At 41.5% G+C, this 18,045-nt stretch overlaps 1 protein-coding gene across 1 annotated transcript in view; it reads right to left on the bottom strand.

Moving 5' to 3' along the window:
• Positions 1 to 18,045, bottom strand: part of SASH1 (SAM and SH3 domain containing 1) — a 286,676-nt gene that overhangs the window by 45,018 nt on the left and 223,613 nt on the right. Inside the window, exons 9-10 of the mRNA XM_015426581.1 lie at positions 6,660 to 6,792; positions 2,992 to 3,338 (exon numbers count right to left, since the gene is read on the bottom strand). Coding sequence (XP_015282067.1) covers positions 2,992 to 3,338; positions 6,660 to 6,792 — 480 coding nt within the window. The remainder of the gene's footprint in view (positions 1 to 2,991; positions 3,339 to 6,659; positions 6,793 to 18,045) is intronic.

Raw genomic sequence — 18,045 nt, 5'->3', positions numbered from 1 at the left:
ATTTCTATGTCTTTTGTGTTTTTTATACCTTTCCCTCCTTATCATAAAACCATAAAACAAAAATAGACAATCAATCATTCTTTTCTATGGCATCAACAATGCATAGCAAAATGTGAAATATCTCCTTTAAAAATTATGTTAATTACCAGCTTCCAGACTGCTAGACATTGACAAATAAGCTGCATCTGAATACCTGAGGATGTTATAGCAAGCATTTGTGCTGAGAAAACTCAAAAGCTAGCAGCCACTCACCAACAGAGTCAAGAGCACAATTTACTTTGTTAAAAACAAAATCAGTACAACATCATTCTAGACAAACAGAGTCTGAAAGCTTGAGGATAAAACAATTGCACTGTATGATTCTGGTGTGCAATTAACAGTTTTGGCATTTGCAGTGCTTGGCACACAACACAGGGAGTCATAGCTAAAAGGAGAATTCCAGCAACATGATAGAAAACAACAAGTGAAAGTAGTACTAGTACCATTTTAAGATGTTTGGTTTGTACCGATATAGTTAATATTCTGGTATAAAACTCGTGGCCAAAAAATTTGCTTTTACAAATAAATTGTATGACTTCTACTTGTTTTATGAATAACATGCCAAATGGTGTCTGTAGATACAACAATTGTGGGCTTTTCAACGGGACAGCCATGCAATTAAAAAAAAATACAAACACAAAAAATGTGTTGGTGCAAGTTTTGAAAGATCCATGCATGCCTTGGGCACCAAAACAAATACTGATGCCAAAAAAAAAATTAAGACAAGACAAGGTAACCAGTTCCACTGAACATGACAAGGCTACAACAGTTCCCTGAGGTTGCAGTAAACATGTATTATTATCTTAGAGGAAGAGGTTGCAGAGGTGTTCTAGTTTGTTTTATAGAAGGAAAAGTCACAGGAAGCTGTTAATTACAGGCTTCATCTGAAAAAAAAGGGAACACACCTATGTGAATAAGCTAAACATATCCTAAGTAGCACATCAGAAAATCCGGCCTATGGAATGGCAACAGAATAATTTATGGGACAAAATTAGAAGTTCCTGAAAGGAAACAGAATGTTACCCTACCTATTTAGATATATGTATTATGAATCTTCAAATTCAAGGCAAATTCATTTAATATATAAGTTGAGAAATATATTTTGTGAACAAGGCAGAATAAACTAATTTATGAAACAGCTGAGGAGAGCTCTTGATTGTTCTGCGTAGAAATTAACATACTCTGCACTGACCACTATATCAAATATAGTTGCAAAGCTAGTTATAAATTAGCCAGAAAGATTATGTAGGTCTTTTATTTACTACAGGCTGACCCTTATAAAACAAAGCCTCTTAGAATACTGACTGTTTTAACACAGAGCTATTTTCCCACCAACATCTCCCTTAAGTCTTATGAAATCTTAGCAAAAGTGCTTCCCTACCTTCCTAAGTACACAAATGAACTGTTCTTTACTCAGTGTTAAAGGAATACGAGATCCACTGAAACCCAGTGTGATTGCATACCTTAGGAGATATAAGGAAACTGGGTTGTATCAGACCAACTGTTGATCTAGTCCAGCGCTCTAAGAACATCTAATAGACTACAAAAGTAGCCGAGATAGGACTGTAGACTGCCCTGACAATTCTTAGGTAGACATTTCTATGATTCTGGTTAGAAAAAGTTTTTACAATTTTCCCCATCAGACAGCTCCTCTCTCTATTATAATGTGGTATCTTTCTGATGTGTCTGAATGTAATACTGGGCCATCAAGTCTTCTATATACGTTGTATGTAGTCATGGCACTCATAAAGTCCACCAGCTATTGGCTTCTTTGTCAAGAAGCACTCAAAACAAACTGACTATACACGAGAAAAAGAACTGGTTTTCCAACTACACCAGGCTGGATCTAGGGTAAGGGCTTTAACAGCTATACCTTTGTACAGAAAGTATAGTGCAGGGATTCCTCTTATCTTCATCTCTTTCCTTTTTCTGTTGTTGTTGCTTTTGGTGTATAGCTTTCACTATCCAAACCTCAATTATCCTCAGGGACATAAAAACTATTTGCATATGTTAAATACATAGTTATACTGGTATTCAGGTGTGTTTTTTTTAGATAACGGACACTGTATTTGAAATCTTCCAAAGAAGGATTCTTTAAAATATAAATCTTCGTATTATTTTTATTGAAATATAAACGTCATTTTTCTGCATTAACACGCTTTTTTCTTACTTTGGGTTATCCTGATTAGAAGAGTTTCCTCTTAAAATTTTGCCAGTTTTGACACTGGGGACCAGAACATTTTGTCCAAGCACTTACTAGAACTTCATGTTGGCAAGTAATTTATTTTATTTATTTTATTTATTTAATTCAATTTATACCCCGCCCTCCCCGCTGGGGTGAGAAGAAAAAACCCGAGGAACAAAGTGTTGAAAAAAATATAATGAAGAAGCAAGCAATGCTGACTGCAACCTAATAGGAACTGGTAGGCCCCTTTCGGCAATAATTCTCGGACTCACAGACTTTTGGTGGATTCTTAAGAGAACCCTCTTAGTACAGCGGTCCACTGTGGCAGCCCACTTCCTCTTCGCCGCCTCCTCCTCCTCCTCCAGCAGGCATCGTCTCAAATCCTGCTCTTCAGCTTTGCTCAGAGTCCTGTCAGTAACAGGCCGCACCAGATGTGACAGGTTGAGGTGACTGTACAGGCTTCTTTCCACCACATATGTGATATTGAACTCACTGACTGAACTGCGCCCTCGGAGCCTTCTGTTTGGGAAGCCACAGCCTCCTCCTCCTCCCACTTTGGCTTTGTGACGAAGCAGTTGCAGGTCACAAATGGAAGGGGATATGCTTTTCCTAGCAGGACGCTGGCAGAGAAAAGCTCTAGAACATGAGTAGTTAGAATCTGTTTTCTTCAGTCTGATATGTTTCCTGACACTCTGAATTTCCTCAAAGGATACCAGGACATGGTGTTTGCGCCTGTTGTCATAGAAGCAAACACTTTCTTTACTTACCCCATGGCTCAGAGAGCCGAGGTTCTTCTTCATCTCCCCATCTGTCAAAGAGCGACAAACTTTTGGAGTTTTTTCCTCTTCGGGGTAGGAGAAGAATGTCCCAATCTTCTTTGGTGGCTTAATAAGGCCACGGCTGTCAGATTTACTAAAGGTCTTGAGCAACTTCTTGTTAGTACCCCAAGTGTCTAGGCTGCTAGATGAAGGAGACGTGGTGAGTGAGTCTGAGTCATCATCTGGTTGCTTCTCAGAAGAGCTATCCAAGTAGCACTGCTTCTTTTGAACTCCAGAATAAAGTGCTGATCTGTCATCTGGTACTGGAGAGCTGTCAAATGAATGCTCTTCCACCCCTAAAAATGGAACAAACCATCACATTAGCTTTCATTCTTATCCCACTCAGACTTGAATAAAAAGCTGCAAAAGAGACACATGGTGGAAGGAAAAAAAATTGTATCACTTTCAGTCAAAGAATGTGTGTGTGTGTGTGGGGGTGTCTTTTCTGAAAAACGGAACAAGCTGTACATAACTTAGAAAAATGCAGATGGTAAAGAGAAGATGCACTGGCATATCCATCTCAATAGCCTCCCTTCAATTCTGTGACAAAATCTCAACATACATTTCATGAAAGGAAGAACAACAACACTTTGTAGTAAAACACTTCTTCAAAATTATGAAAAGTACAATGCAAAAGAGCTGAAAAAGCAAAAAGCAAACCAAACATCTTCATCCTACTTAATATGCAAGAATAAACAAACCACTTTGGCTACAAAAGGACAGCAAATAATTTGCAAAGTTAGAAAAGAGATAATACGAAGGTAATACAGAATACAGAAGGCAAGATGTGTGAGAGAAGGCAGCGGGCTTCTCTAGAGTAAAAAGAGAAGATGGTTACAGTTTTCAAGTACTTCAAAGCTTGTCAGAAAGAAAGAACCAATTAATCTACTGAGGACAGGATTCAAATGAGTGCTACTGCCTGGAAATTACAGTGGCCGCATTCCTAGACTCCCAGGCATGTACTTGAGGGACACCAGCAATTATGAATCAAGCCAGAGAAACAGATTTAAACTAGAAGAACTGGAGATTGAGGTAGGGCGGGGGAGACCGATGTGACAGGTATCTATTGGAGATGCTTTAGATACAGGATATATTGTTCATGGTAAGAAGGGGTTGTGACTAGAGAGTCCACTGGGTCTTTTCCTGCTGCATGGACAGAGTTAAACAGAATGCTTAGTAAAATAATTCATTTTTCTGTAAATAATAGCTGCCAGGCTGAAGATACTGAAATTCATGAATAAAAGGAACTGGTAAGGGTTAAATAGAATCTTCACTAGCCTAGGTGTGGAAAGCTGGAGTTTCTATTTCCATTCTTCTGTTATGGATAGAGTGGGGAAAAACTGCACACCACATCATCATAATCGGAACAGAATTAGAACTGACAAGAATGATGTCAGATAAAACATAATTTTAAGCCTGTATGTTCCAGTTATTGTGATTTAAAGTCAGATTTTCAGCATGTTAACTATGTGTTCAGTAGCTTAATAACTTGTTTTTCTTCTCAGTGTAACAGAATACAGTTCCCACTGGGATTCAGTACATTCACTGAACCCATTTTATATTAAAGTCATAGAATGCATGCATTGTGTCTCATCAGTTACAAAAACTTTGTAAGCTGTACTACGGAAGGTTGCAACAGAGATTCACATGAAATACCATCATTGGCAAAAAGTGTGAAGTAAATATCTTTTGAAGACATAGCATTGTCCAAGATTAATTGAAGAACCACATGTAATTCTCATTATGTAGCCAACAGTGCGATCCTAAGAAGAGTTACACCCTTTTAAAAACATTGAAATTAACGGGCTTAGAAAGTTTGGAATTGCACTGTAAAACAATACATAGCCCAATTCTCTATATGAAGGAAGGATGTTCCACTGAAACCAAAGACACTCTCAGTTTTGTTAAAGGAAAAACTCTATAGATTTAATAGGCACATATAAAAATAGCATGTGAGACTGCCTCCAATGTTCCTAGCCTTTAGTGACAACAGCTTGGAAGGCAGATAGAAATCCTCATGCATTTCTACTGTCATTAAAGACACATCAGATTTCTGGCACCAGCTAAAACTTTGATATCTCAAGTGTCTTACAAGACTGTGATCAGGTGGAACCATTCCAGTGCTACAATGATCACATGGAATATTACGCAGATACACAAATTAATTATCTTTATATGATTAATGCATTTCTACTATCCTTAAAGTGCATTTAGTAGCCAGTGGGTCTATCAGGAGGGAGAAAAAACCACTGTTAACACCTGCGTCACAACTGTATCTCTCTCTCTCTCTGTATACAAAGAGCTATGTATGCTTTTTGTCTTTTTTGGGATGGAGAAGGTTAACAAAACATAATCATTCACATGCCAAAGGGAGTAAAATCTCATTTCCAGTGCATTTTGCTGTGAAAGGTTAAATCATACTCTGACGCGGAAGAAACTGTGATGTTCTCAAGTAAACCACATGAATTTCCTGACAGGCACATTATTCCCTAGCAAAAGCCTAATTTGCAGAGTTTGAAGGGAGTGGCTCTCTAGTCAGGCAGATGTTTCGGTGTCCCATGAGAAACCCACTGGCCTCCAACCCATTGCAATTTGCCTTATACTCCTCCCCCTTCTAGCACAGCATTCAAGAGTCACTCCATGGCTGGAGCCTTTCTAAAACTCAATGAAAAGAAACATGAGTGATATGAAGCAGCAGTTAACTCTCAACAGTGTATTACAGAAAATTATTTGGGTTTACCAGAAAGCATGATGCCATGCTCTGTGTCTGCCAAATACGATGCTCCCCACAGATCCCTTGAGCCTATACTCAGTAGTATGTTTAATCACTGAGAGATGGTCTTGGAAACTAAGATCACCTTGGCATAATCAGAGGGAGCATGAATCTCTGGTATTTTCTTTCAGTCTCCATCAGTACATGCAGCAGAAGAGAACTGCAGTGCTTCCCTGATACAGATCCAAATGTGCTAATCGATTTAGCAATAAAAATCCACACATCGGAGAGATCCCTCCACTCTTTGTAAAACATAAAAGCTCCTTGGTTTGAATCCAAGCACCCATAAGCAGAATTCCGTTCACTGAATGGAGGTTCCTGCCCCCTCCATCTCACTTCAGTTCTGTGCCCCTCCCCAAAAAGCTACTCATGATGGATGGAGGCAGGGCTGCTTTTTCTTTCTTTTTTTTAAAAAAAGAGGTGCCGGAACTCTCAAGAGGGAAATAAAGTTTTCAATCTGTAACATGAAAACTCATGAACTTTTAAACATTTTTAAAAAGAAGTTTGTCGAAGGGGTTCTGACACGTTCCCCCATAAAAAAAGCCCTGGTTGGTGGACCTTCTAGACCAGAACAAGATATAATGCAGGAGGTATAGCTAGAGGGTATGTGTGTGATCAGCCTATCTTCCACTCACAGAACAGCTCTTTGCATCTAACCGTTTAGCGTTAACATAGCACATGAGATTATATATGATTGCAACCAGACATAGTTCTTATTATTCTCTATCAAGGATTTCCCCCACTTACTCCTTTTACCATTTTTCCTTGCACATTTTAATAGAGAAATACAGTACCTGCCCCACCCTCTCTCATGCAGTTCTAGCACGATTAGCTAGGGTCTTACCTTCAGAGCTGTTTTTTTTAATTTCTTCTACTCTTATTAATTTCTTCCTGACCCTGCGAGTTGAGTTGACCAACTTATGCAGTCTCTTAAACTTCACCGATTCTTCCGATTCATCATCCGATTGCTCTCTTGACTAGCAAAGAAATGAAAGGAATTGTTAGTAAAGGAACTCTTCCACATCTCAGTCACTTTCTCCAGGCTTACTGCATGCTGCAGACAAGACACACGCTGTAACTTAAAACTGTTATTTTCAAACTAGAGACAGAGAAAGAAAGAAAGAAATTACCAACTACTTTAAAAAGAGCAAGACATACCATTTTTACTACCAAATTAGCACAAGGTAAGGATTCAGGCACCAAAATGCACTCCAGCCCTGGTCTTCCTCTCCACACATTGTGTAATAATAGCTATTTCCACGTTGTCTCTGAGTACATTTCAGGCAGGACTCTTTTAGCATTGCTAGTTACGCTCCTGTGGTTTGGGTCAGGCACTGGTCTTGTCTGGCCTGGAGGAACTTAAGGTTTAAAAAACCAGTTATAAACAGCTCCTCAAAACTGAACTGAAACTCTATCATTGACTACTTTTTTCCAGACTTCTAAGTAAATCAAAAACAGCAGCAGAAAAATGAAGGGGGGGTAAGGGAAGGGAAAGGAAATGGGAGATCTCGTCTTCTCCAGATTGTTTTATGAGCTACAAAGAGACACGGAAATATCTTCTCCTTCCCCAGTCCAGAGCTCGTCATACTAAAGATTCTCAAGACTGGAGCTAATACAGACACAGCATTCCTCTAGAACTGACCAAAGGAAAACTCTGACCTTTACAGGCAGTATAGTCCATATTCCCCAACATCCCATTTTGTCTCACATCTGATGCAGTATGCTCAGTTCCAGCTGTTTTCCCTCAAGTATCAAACATTACAGAGACCAAAAAAATCCACCCTCTCTAGCAGCAGCGACACCACAGAGCTGAAACAATCCATTCCTTGTAAACCAAATCAGAGCTCCTATTTTCAAGCTGGACCTAATGCTCAATATACTATTTCCTCTGTTTCACCCTGTTCAGAATCTCTGTGTGAGAGTGTGGAAAAGGGGGAGGGGAGGAAGAAAGAGCGGGTCTCTCTTTGCTTTTACAGCACAGAACTGCCACTGTACACAATACATTCCAAGGAGCATTCCAGCTGGAAATCTGCAAAGACTGTATCCCTCACTTTGCCTTCATATATAGCCCTGACCAATTCATCACATTTCCAGCGTCCAGCTCAGAAATCTCAAAAGGAACTTCCTGTCAGTGAACTTCAGGTCAACTAAGTATCCATATTGGAATGTACCACTATTTACTGGTCCTGTTTTAAGCCTGACAAAACAGACATTACTTACTAATGACTTTTACAAAACACATAAGCCTTGAGCTAATTATACAGGCCAAGACAGGACAGATACTTTGGACATCCTCAGTCTGGTTTATTTACAAATCTGAGCATTATTATTATAAACTAGGGAGCAAAGCTCATTGTGGACGAAGACAATGGGTCCTAGAAAGGTAGGGTGGGTGGGTGGTAGATAGATAGGTAGATGGATAGATAGATAGATGGGTTTGGAGAAAGAGAGGAAGGAAGGTAGGAAGGTAGGAAGGAAGGAAGGAAGAAAGAAGGGTGAGGGGGAGAGAGACATAGACAGTCAGTAAGCCAGACAGAGAGGGTGGGATAAAGGGGGGGGATCTGCCCGCGGCGAGCAGTGATGAGCTGCCACCGCCACCGGCCTTCCACTGATTCCCTCCAGCCCTGTCTAGTTTTTTTTGGGGGGGAGTCAGGCGCCGCTCTTCAAGTGCTCCCTGGTCCCACTCACCCACCAGGTGGTTGTCAGCAGTAGTCTGACGTCTAAGGGGACCAGCTACAGAGGCAGGGCTACAGCCTTTGTGTTCTGAGGTGGGACTTAGGCAACACGGCCAATGGAAGCTGGGGGACCTTCTGACGGACAGCTCGACCCTCCAAACACTGTTGGTGCGCATTTTCTCTCCGCTGCGTGACGCAGCCTTTGCGTTCTGAGGTGGGACTTAGGCGACACGGCCAATGGAAGCTGGGGAAGCTTCTGAAGGACAGTTCCGCCCTCCAAACACTGTTGGTGCGCATTTTCTCTTTGCTGCGTGATGCTGCGTCTTACTCAATTATATATAAGGGAGAAATTATGTTTTGGATCAAAAGGTGTTCTTCTGCTGGTGTAATCACCCCTGTAAGCTAGCACAGCAGTGTGTCTTTTGTGGGGTGATTTTCGCCAGTTGCCTGCCTCCCACTGCAAACCCACATGCTGTTCATGAGGGCCCCAATTCCCAAGAACAGGATTGATGCTGGAGGTGGGAGAGGAGTCAGAGAGCTTCACACTACTTATGGTGCTATGGATTCAACCCTTTATTACTCTGGAGATTTTTCATAGAACAATTCGATCCAATCAATACTGACAATAATATAGTCTCCCTCAATTCTTCCAAAGCCACCAGTGATTTTTGAAGTCATACAACAGCAATTAGTCCATGTTTTTAAAAAGAAGACAACTATTTTTATCAAGAGAAGTTTACTGAATACTTAAGCAAATAAAATATCTAGTTGTGCTCTTCCCAGACACTGGATGTATGTAAGCCTGCACTGCCTACATCTGAGAAATAATATGCTATTTAATTTGACAACTTGCAACTGCATGAATGGGTATTATTTCCTATTAGATTATTTTTATAGCCTGTATGTGTGTTAACTACCTGAAAACATTATAACTAAACATTTACACAGTGCTTTCTATATGCTTGGTTTTGCGCATACATTTCTATTAGGGAGTCGATGTTCAGTAAATATGTCTTAGATAAGACGATACATTACCATTAGTAATGAACAATACAATATAACTTCACATTTAATAAGGAAACGTTCTGGATTCTTATTTGAAAATATTTGTCAATGAGACCACAATAGTTGGAGGTAATGAACATGTTGTTTGTATGTGCCCCAAGAGGGTGTGTGGGTGAATTTCACACATCAAGTATTTCACCCTGTATTAAATAAGACAGCAATACAGATGTACAATCTCTGCTTTCTATTCAATGGTTCTCAGTAGGAAAATGTTTTTTCTTCATTCAGAAAAGGGCATTTTACACACAGGTAGACTCTGAGTTGCCTACTTCCTCAGATTCTTACAATACAACAGTTCTGAATGCTTTAGTTTGGTGTGCATATGGCTAACCTGTTGCAATATATTTCATCATAGCTAATAGTACAGTGCCAAAAATCTGAAATCACCATTCATAAATATCTATCCCTAAACTAGTTCTATGAAGAGACCTCATTAGATAGTCAAAGGAACAAAACGTGGATTTGCACCACTGTTAACAAGAACATCTTGAATTTCATCCATGAGTCCACTAGGTTTTTCCCTGCTGTCTGTCTGTCTCTCTTGTTCTCTCCTCAAATCCACTAATGGCTAAAGTTTTAATTATTTTGGCGAATGCTGGATGCAGAAATTCTGTAGTGAATGCTTAAGTGTTTCATTTCTAGTTTCTATGGCAACATTACATCAGATTGCAGACAGCTGGCTCCACAGTTTTAAACCATAACAAATTGACCAAGCCAGTTCAGAAAATTATACTTGCTTTAAAGAGATAGCACACAATTCAGCTGCAAGCGGAATACAGCGAGACCAGTGGAGCCCATTTTTTGGCAAATGCATTAAGGCGAGGTCTCTTTCCCTGCGTCTTTTGGAACAAGTGCACATCTCTGACACATCGACAATGTTCTAATGCTGGAGAAAAACTGGGCCAGTTTGGGTCATTCTGTTATACAACTGCATGAGGTATCTCGGGGGATCCAGGAACAACAGCATCTGCAGATAACAACAACTACATACAATAAAGTGAAACAATCTTTCCTCAGAAAGCTCTAAACTCCAGCTGTTACTGCTGCTTTGGCAGTCCTTCACTTGCGCTTTGAGAAAAAAAAACCCATGTGACTATAAGTCAGAACTGCGCCAGCTCCTAATACATCGTCTTGAAAAGTTGTACAGTATTTCATCTTGCTTTAATCCCCATAATTCCCTAAATTACCTCAAAATTCATTTCCAATAATTCTCAATAGTAAGAGCAGCATTTACAAACTAATGAAACTCAGCTTTATGAAAGCAAAAAAGATCTGCTTGCATTTCTTATTCTTGTTTTCCTCAGTCATGATTTTTTTTTTGCATATGTAAGATATATCCATTAGATACAAGACAGGCTAATTCACATTTAATATACTACTACCTCCTCAATGCTCAGTTAGGTTAGGTTCAACGTCCATCAGCATTACAACATTTAGCCACATTAGGTCAGTCCTTAGGTAAAGGAAATTATCACAGAACTGCTCCAGTCAAGAAAAAAGTATATATTGTATACTTTGCTCCACTTATGCATAACCATACAGATAAATGAGGCAAACTTTCAAATATAATTTTGAATTATAACAATCTAATCCAGATCTATAGTTTTAATGATTCAGTGCCTCACCTGTGGGAAGCACTGTATGTGGATGAAGCAGGGACACTTATGCCCTGTCATAATATCTACATCAGTAATATCAATCATATTACTTCCGACATGCAGCCAGGTGTACCAAAGTAATAGGCTGCTATGGCAAAATGCCTATTTGGCAACTCATCTGCAAAGCACTTTAAGATAAATTTCAACATATAATCTCTCATTTCCATCTAATTCTACACCATGCTAAAGCTTGTACAACTTGAATAGTGGTAGTGGGGACAGCAATAACACATCCTCTTATGTCAGATCAACTGACAACAGGGACAGAAGACAAGTGCGATTGTGTGCCTGCACTGTGGATCTTAATGTCTCATCATAGGAATTTGTCTGCTTGATAGACTTAGGACTTGGCTTTTAGTCATACCTGTTGTATGTACCAAATCAACCTTTTCCTGGCTAAATATCTGAGCCAGAATATTCCAGAGGCCCATATTTCCTATTTTATTCATTCCTTCTATCTCTTATTTGCTTTAAAACAAGGTTGACAACAGGAGACTCGCATGTACTCAAAGAACCCATCCTGATATTTTACAAAAGCTCTAAACCTGGGGAGATTTCAGGAACAGAACTACAGAAAAGAATCTATAAAACCTGAGAATGGTTAAAAAGAATTGGAAAAACCAAGCATGCTGTGACAAAGTTAAATGCAACCTCCAGGAGTTCTCTCTTCCCTCCACCTCTCCTCTGAACACTGTGCCACATGCTTGATGACTTACCAGTTTTGGCATTTAGTAGGCCTAGCACTCTGTTCTGAATAATCCTCCCTTGAGTGCTGCAAGCTCCCTTTCTCAGTTTTGTAACTCTTTTAGATTTAAAGCACTTCTTCTTCAAAACTACACTGGAATTCTACCCCTTGCACAAAATGCCTGTTTTCAGGAGTTACATTACTAGATGTATGACTGACTCTAATCTCCGCTACTTGGTATGTATGTACTGGAAGGGGGGGGGAATTAAAGTATCAATTGGCTGCTGTGCTCACGCAATTATCTCCCCCCTCCCCAGTTCCCTCTCTAACTGCATAACTTGCAAGAAAGGCAAGAGTCATCAGTTCTAGCAAATCTGTTCCTCACAAGGGAAAAAAAGAGAGTGTTGTACATGGGAAACAATTCCTAGTTTCACAGACAGAGGCTAACTGACCTCTTGTTGACCCCAGTTTCTTAATTACTGCCAGTGGAATTTCAGTGAAAGAAAAGATGGAGGAAATGGAGGAAAAGGGTGAGTAAGTCATCCAACGCTAATGTCACCAGGATGACAATGGGAAGAAGCACTAAGAAATACATCCCTTCTCCAGATCACATTTTGAGCTCTGTTCACTGCAAGTAAAGATTGAGAGACGTTTTGGAAGAACTGCCATAGCAGCCTAAGAAGGTCAAGAACCAGGATGTATGCTGTAGGGAGGAACAAGGCAACAGTCAGAGCCTCTACCAATGAGTGACCTTGCCTTGCTGTCCTGTGGCTGCTCTTAATGTGCATACAAAGAGAGAGAGGGAGTGCAAGGGAGGTACATGAAAAGAGAAGTAGAAGGTGTGGCACTCTTGGTCTGTATTCATTCATACGAGCAGCAGCAGCTTCCAAAAGGCAGCCCAAATGGTGGCTCTGTGGGCACTTGTGACTTTTTTTTCCAGCCATCAAGTCATAGCCAACTTATGGCAACCTAAGGTTGCCAGGTCCCCTCACTGGCAGGAGGATTTTGGGGGCATTTCGGGATGTCCCTGATGTGATGACATCACCCAGAAGTGACATCATTGTGTCAGCAACGTCTCGCAGCGATGCTCTGGTTTGATGGCAAAACTCTATAGTAAAACTGGCCTCAACCCATAGAGCTGTTTGGGGTGGGGTTTCCCCCACCGGGTGTGACGCCCCCAATGTGGTGATGTCATCATGTTGGGGAGATCATGTGGGGGCATGGCTGTTTGGGGTGTGGTTTCCCCTGCTGGCCACCTGACTGGTGGCAGGCTGAAGCCCTGAAAAATGGGGGAACCCCTGCCAGGACCTGGGACCTGGCAACCCTATGGCCACCCCGTAGGGTTTTTAAGAAAAGAGATGTTCAGAGGTGGTTTGCCATTGCCTGCTCTGCATAGTGACCCTGGTATTCCTGACCAGGACCAACCTTGATTGGTGTCCAAGATCTGATGAGATCAGGGTAACCTGGGCTATCTAGGTTACATAGCAGGTGTTAAGGAGAGCCATGAGCTCCTTGAAGAAAAGTCAGGCTAAAAATCTATGGCTAGATATATTGGAAACAACTTCACACAAAAGCAAACTGAGATACAATGGTGTTCAGTTGTAAAAACTTTGCTCTGGTGTCAAAAAGAAACTGGAGACCTTCACTTGAAATAGTTTTCTGTGCCCAGACAGATCAAAGAAGTTTTGCTAGAGTTCAGATCACACAAGGAGGTGATGTGAGGATGTGATAATTGGGGGCATATTTTAATATGCACAGAAAACTACATCTCAAACATTTAAGCATGTTTTACAAGGTAAAAATAAAATCTGTTAAACACTTAGCAGAAGTGTAAATACAAACCACTTTGCCACAATTATCTGCTGGTTGCCAAGACCACTGTAGTCAACTAACAGAAGTAGTAAACTGGACAAGGTTTGGGGATGTGGTATTAATTATGGAGAAAACAGAAAAATGCTCAAGTGGTGAGCATTAAGTGAGAAGCATATTATACATTAACAAGTGGCCAAATGCCTACTGAAATTAGTATAGAAAGTTCCTGTCATACACACAAGATGGAAAAAATTATAATTTCATTTTCTTCCCCTGAGGTCTGCCTCAAGATTGAAATAATTGTTGTGGCATGTTTTAAAGGTTAACCGTTCATAGACTTTTCTGTTATTAAAAAAGAATTGCATGAGATTTAATGGGAAGAAGTGATGCATCCGATAACTAGAAAGCACATCCTTTTTCACTTTCCAGTATGTAAAAGGTACATGCATAGTGTTATTATATAAAAGTATTACTAGCTTTTTAATTAAAATACATCAAAATAAAAACACATATATGAATATATATGTGTGTGTGGATTGTCCTCACCTGGATGGCCCAGGCTAGCCCGATCTCATTAGAGCTCGGAAGCTTAAGCAGGGTCGGCCCTGGTTAGTATTTGGATGGGAGACCACCAAGGAAGTCCAAGATCACTATGCAGAGGCAGGCAATGGCAAAGCACCTCTGTTAGTCTCGTGCCTTGAAAACCCTACAGGGTCACCATAAGTCAGCTGTGACTTTTTAGCACTATATAGACATGTGTCGCTTAGATCCTTCATCTAATCCACTACAGATATTCCTATACATTAATTTTTACATATAAAGAGCATCTCTAGTTAATTAGACTGTTTCTACTCTGTACATACATAGTACACATGCATACACAGACAATAAGACCGCTGCCTACAACGAGACAGAAATTAGGCCTATTGGACGTTCCAGTGATTTGGACCCACAGATACAGTGGGTCTGAGGTATGGCCCCCCAAATAAGGTGCCCCCAGGAAAGTGCTTTCTGGGGAAATGAATGCCAGTCATTTCACCAGAAAGCACTTTCCTGGGGCACCTTCTATGGGGGGCTGTAACACAGACCCCGTAAATCCAATCCTCACCAAATTTGGAGAGCAGGAAGAGGAGACGTCAGCCAGAGATTCCCTGCAAGTTTGGTGCCTCTGGCTTGCACAGGATCTAGTCTTGAACCTCTGGAGCCTGCGCCTGTCAAAATGACTGCCTGTCATTTTGACAGGCACAGGTTCAGGAGTGTATAGAATGGATCCTGTGCAAGCTAGAGACACCAAACTCACAGGGGACTCCCCCCAGAGATTCCTCTACATGCCCTCTAAGATCCACCCCTCCGGTTACTTTGAAGTTCTGTACACATTTAGATTGAGTGGAGACAGTCTGTCTGAAAATGTATCTGTTCATGAACTGGCATGAAGCACCATAAACAGCTTGAAAGTTCATGGAACATTCATGCCGGTTGGCCTGCCACGAACTTCACTTTGTGCACCACGAACTGGTCACAATTCATTGAGGGGGTGGCGTTTTCATGGTGACAGATGTCCTGGGAAGTCATATTGCCAGGCCAAATCTCACCATTTGAGATGCAATTTGCCCTAATGATTACCATTAATACTCCTTGTGCAAAACTTCTTTAATCTATACTTTTGAAGTGACTGATTAAGAATAGTCTTGTATTGAAAATCCGAACCAGTACCCCAAGTTCTGACAGTACCAGAAAGGGAACGTTCAAACCAGGAAAGAAGATTACAAATTGATCATCCATGGGTACAGTTATGCCTCAAGATCAGGCTAGCTCCTGCAACTCCTTGTCAGGTGACAAAGGGGAGGTGTTACCATCTGATCTCTAACAACCTCATTCTTGAAACCATTCTGAGTGAAGGAGTATTTTCACTTTGTAAGTAGAGATTAGCTAGCGACCACCTTTATATGTTGCTAGCATTCTGCCTTAATTCTACCCATCTACAGATTGTTCCCAAATATCTGTGCTTTCCAAAATTTAGGTGTAGTTAATAAAGTCTTTTAAAACCCATGATCACTGGGTCTTACTGGGATCACTCAGGGAAAATTCCCTCATGTCATTTAGGCTGCTGGGACAAGCACCAAGGGGACTGACTTTTTAAAAATCCCTGCAACCCAGGGGAACTTTTCCTTTTCTCTCGCTACATTCTGGTAGCCAGTATCATTTAGAGGAATCTTTCTGGGGATTCTCTGGGGTCCATACTTATTTGAACAGCCCCCTCTGAAAAGATCATTAGCTGTATTGCATGCACGCAGGTGAATAAATTATTTTGATCTCTCCACCCCGACTGTCCACTGTTGTTTTGGCACCAACTAGTATGGTGAATCATAGAATTTTAAAAAGTCAGTCCCCTTGGTGCTTGGCTCAGCTTGCTGCACAGAGCTGAGACTCTGAGCAGAGAGCGAGAGGTTGGTTGGTGAAGGAAACAGGTGCCAGGACAGGCTATGACACAGCCTAACTTGGAATTTCCCATCAAGTATGATGGGAGCGGTCTGAGAAGATTTAAATAAGAACTCTGATCTTTGCAGAAATTTTTGTTTCTGAAGTGATGTCAGAAGGGGTTTAAAAGGGGGGGGAGCATCTTCAAAAGCCTCCCCTTCCCTTCCCCAGCTGGCCCACAGAAGGAGGAAAGAGGGAAGGAAAGAGAGAGAGTAGAGAGAAGGAAAGAAGGAAGGAAAGAGGGAAAGAAAGAAGAAAAAGAAGGAAGGAAAGAGGGGATAAAAAGAGAGAAGAAAAGAGGGAAAGAAAGAGAAGGAAAGAAGGAGGGAAAGAAAGAGAGAAAAGGGAAGAAGGAGTGAAAGAGGGAAAGGAGGAAAAAAGAGAAGAGAAGAAGGCGGGAAAGAAAGAGAGAAGGGGAGAAGGAGGGAAAGATGAAAAGGAGAGAAGGAAATGAAAGAGAAAAGGAAAGGAGGAAATGAAAGAGAGAAGGAAAGGAGGAAATGAAAGAGAGAAGGAAAGGAGGAAAAGAGAGGAAGTAAGGAAGGAAGGAAGGAAGGAAGGAAGGAAGAGAAGTGAAAGAGAGAAAGAAAAGGAGGGAAAGAAAAGGAAAGGGGAAGGAAAGGAGGGAAAGAAAGAGGGCAAAGAGATGGGGGGATTGGGCCCGGGGGACCCAGCTGCGGGAATCTCTGGGCTTCCCCTGGCCCCAGTGCTCCTGTGCGGGCCTGGGGGACCCAGCTGCAGGGATCTCTGAGCTTCCCCCGGCCCCAGCTGCGGGGCTCTTTGGGCCTGCCCCCGGCCCCAGTGTGGCCCCAGGGGACCCGGCTGTTGGGCTCTCCGGGCTTACCCTGGCCCCAGCGCTCCAGTGCAGGCACGGGGGACCCGGTGGTGGGGCTCTTTGGGCCTCCCCCTGACCCCAGCGCTTTGGCACGGGGAGCTGGGGGTGGGGCTTGCCGCACCACCATTTGCACTGGCTCCTGGGCTGCTGGAGCGGTGCTCCATCGCGCTCCGGCCCCAAAAGACCCCTGGGTGTAATAACAGAAAACATGAATTCCCTAATGGAAGATAGAGAATGGATTACTTTTACACACACAAACTGTACTCATCCCCCCCCCACACACACACAAAAAGTCACCCTGTGAGAACTACATAGGAAAATATTTACTTTTTCAAGTGGTTCCCAATGGTTCACCCCACGCACTGACCCCCATGTTCACTTAACATCCATAAAGATACACAATCACTCTCAGGCTATTCAATACTGGTAAGTTAAGCCTACTCTGATACCACATCTTTCTTGCAATTCACTCAATTTCTCTGATGTATTCCCATGCTCTCAACCCCATCATTCCTCAAACACTGTATGTCATGTAGCAGACAGAGCTTTGATAACCTACTCAGTATATGATACTCTTTTGTATCAGCTTCAGAAAACTACAGTCTCCTGGAAATCACAGTTCTAAGAATAAAAGAGCATAATATTATTAATCATGGCAGGATTGCTCGGTTTGTAGAAGGGCTACAGAACTGCAACAAGACTATATGGAATCTTTGTCTCATTACTGATACTCCTCTAGATTACCAGCTTTCTATTTGGACCAAACAGTGAAAATTATGAAACAGCTGTTTGCAAAGTACCATGGGTTTTGTTTACAAAAGGCCACCCACCTTTTCTTTTATACAGGATCGTAAATGCAAACCTTGGAACCTGGGATGGACAGGTGGTGTGGGTATGTATGTTGGAATAGAAAAGTGGTAGCATGGAAAGGATTAAACGCCCTCTCCCTTTGGGCAGTGTTGTTTCCTAAACTGCTCCCTCTTGAAACAGCTTCTTCTGCAAAATGGGGTTTCGTTGCTCAA

This window comes from Gekko japonicus, unplaced genomic scaffold (genome assembly GCF_001447785.1).
Source record: "Gekko japonicus isolate JY-2015 unplaced genomic scaffold, Gekko_japonicus_V1.1 scaffold1536, whole genome shotgun sequence".
NCBI classification, from domain to species: Eukaryota; Metazoa; Chordata; class Lepidosauria; order Squamata; family Gekkonidae; genus Gekko; species Gekko japonicus.
Note: the sequence above shows the minus strand (reverse complement) of the source record. Positions and strands in the feature narration are given on the sequence as shown.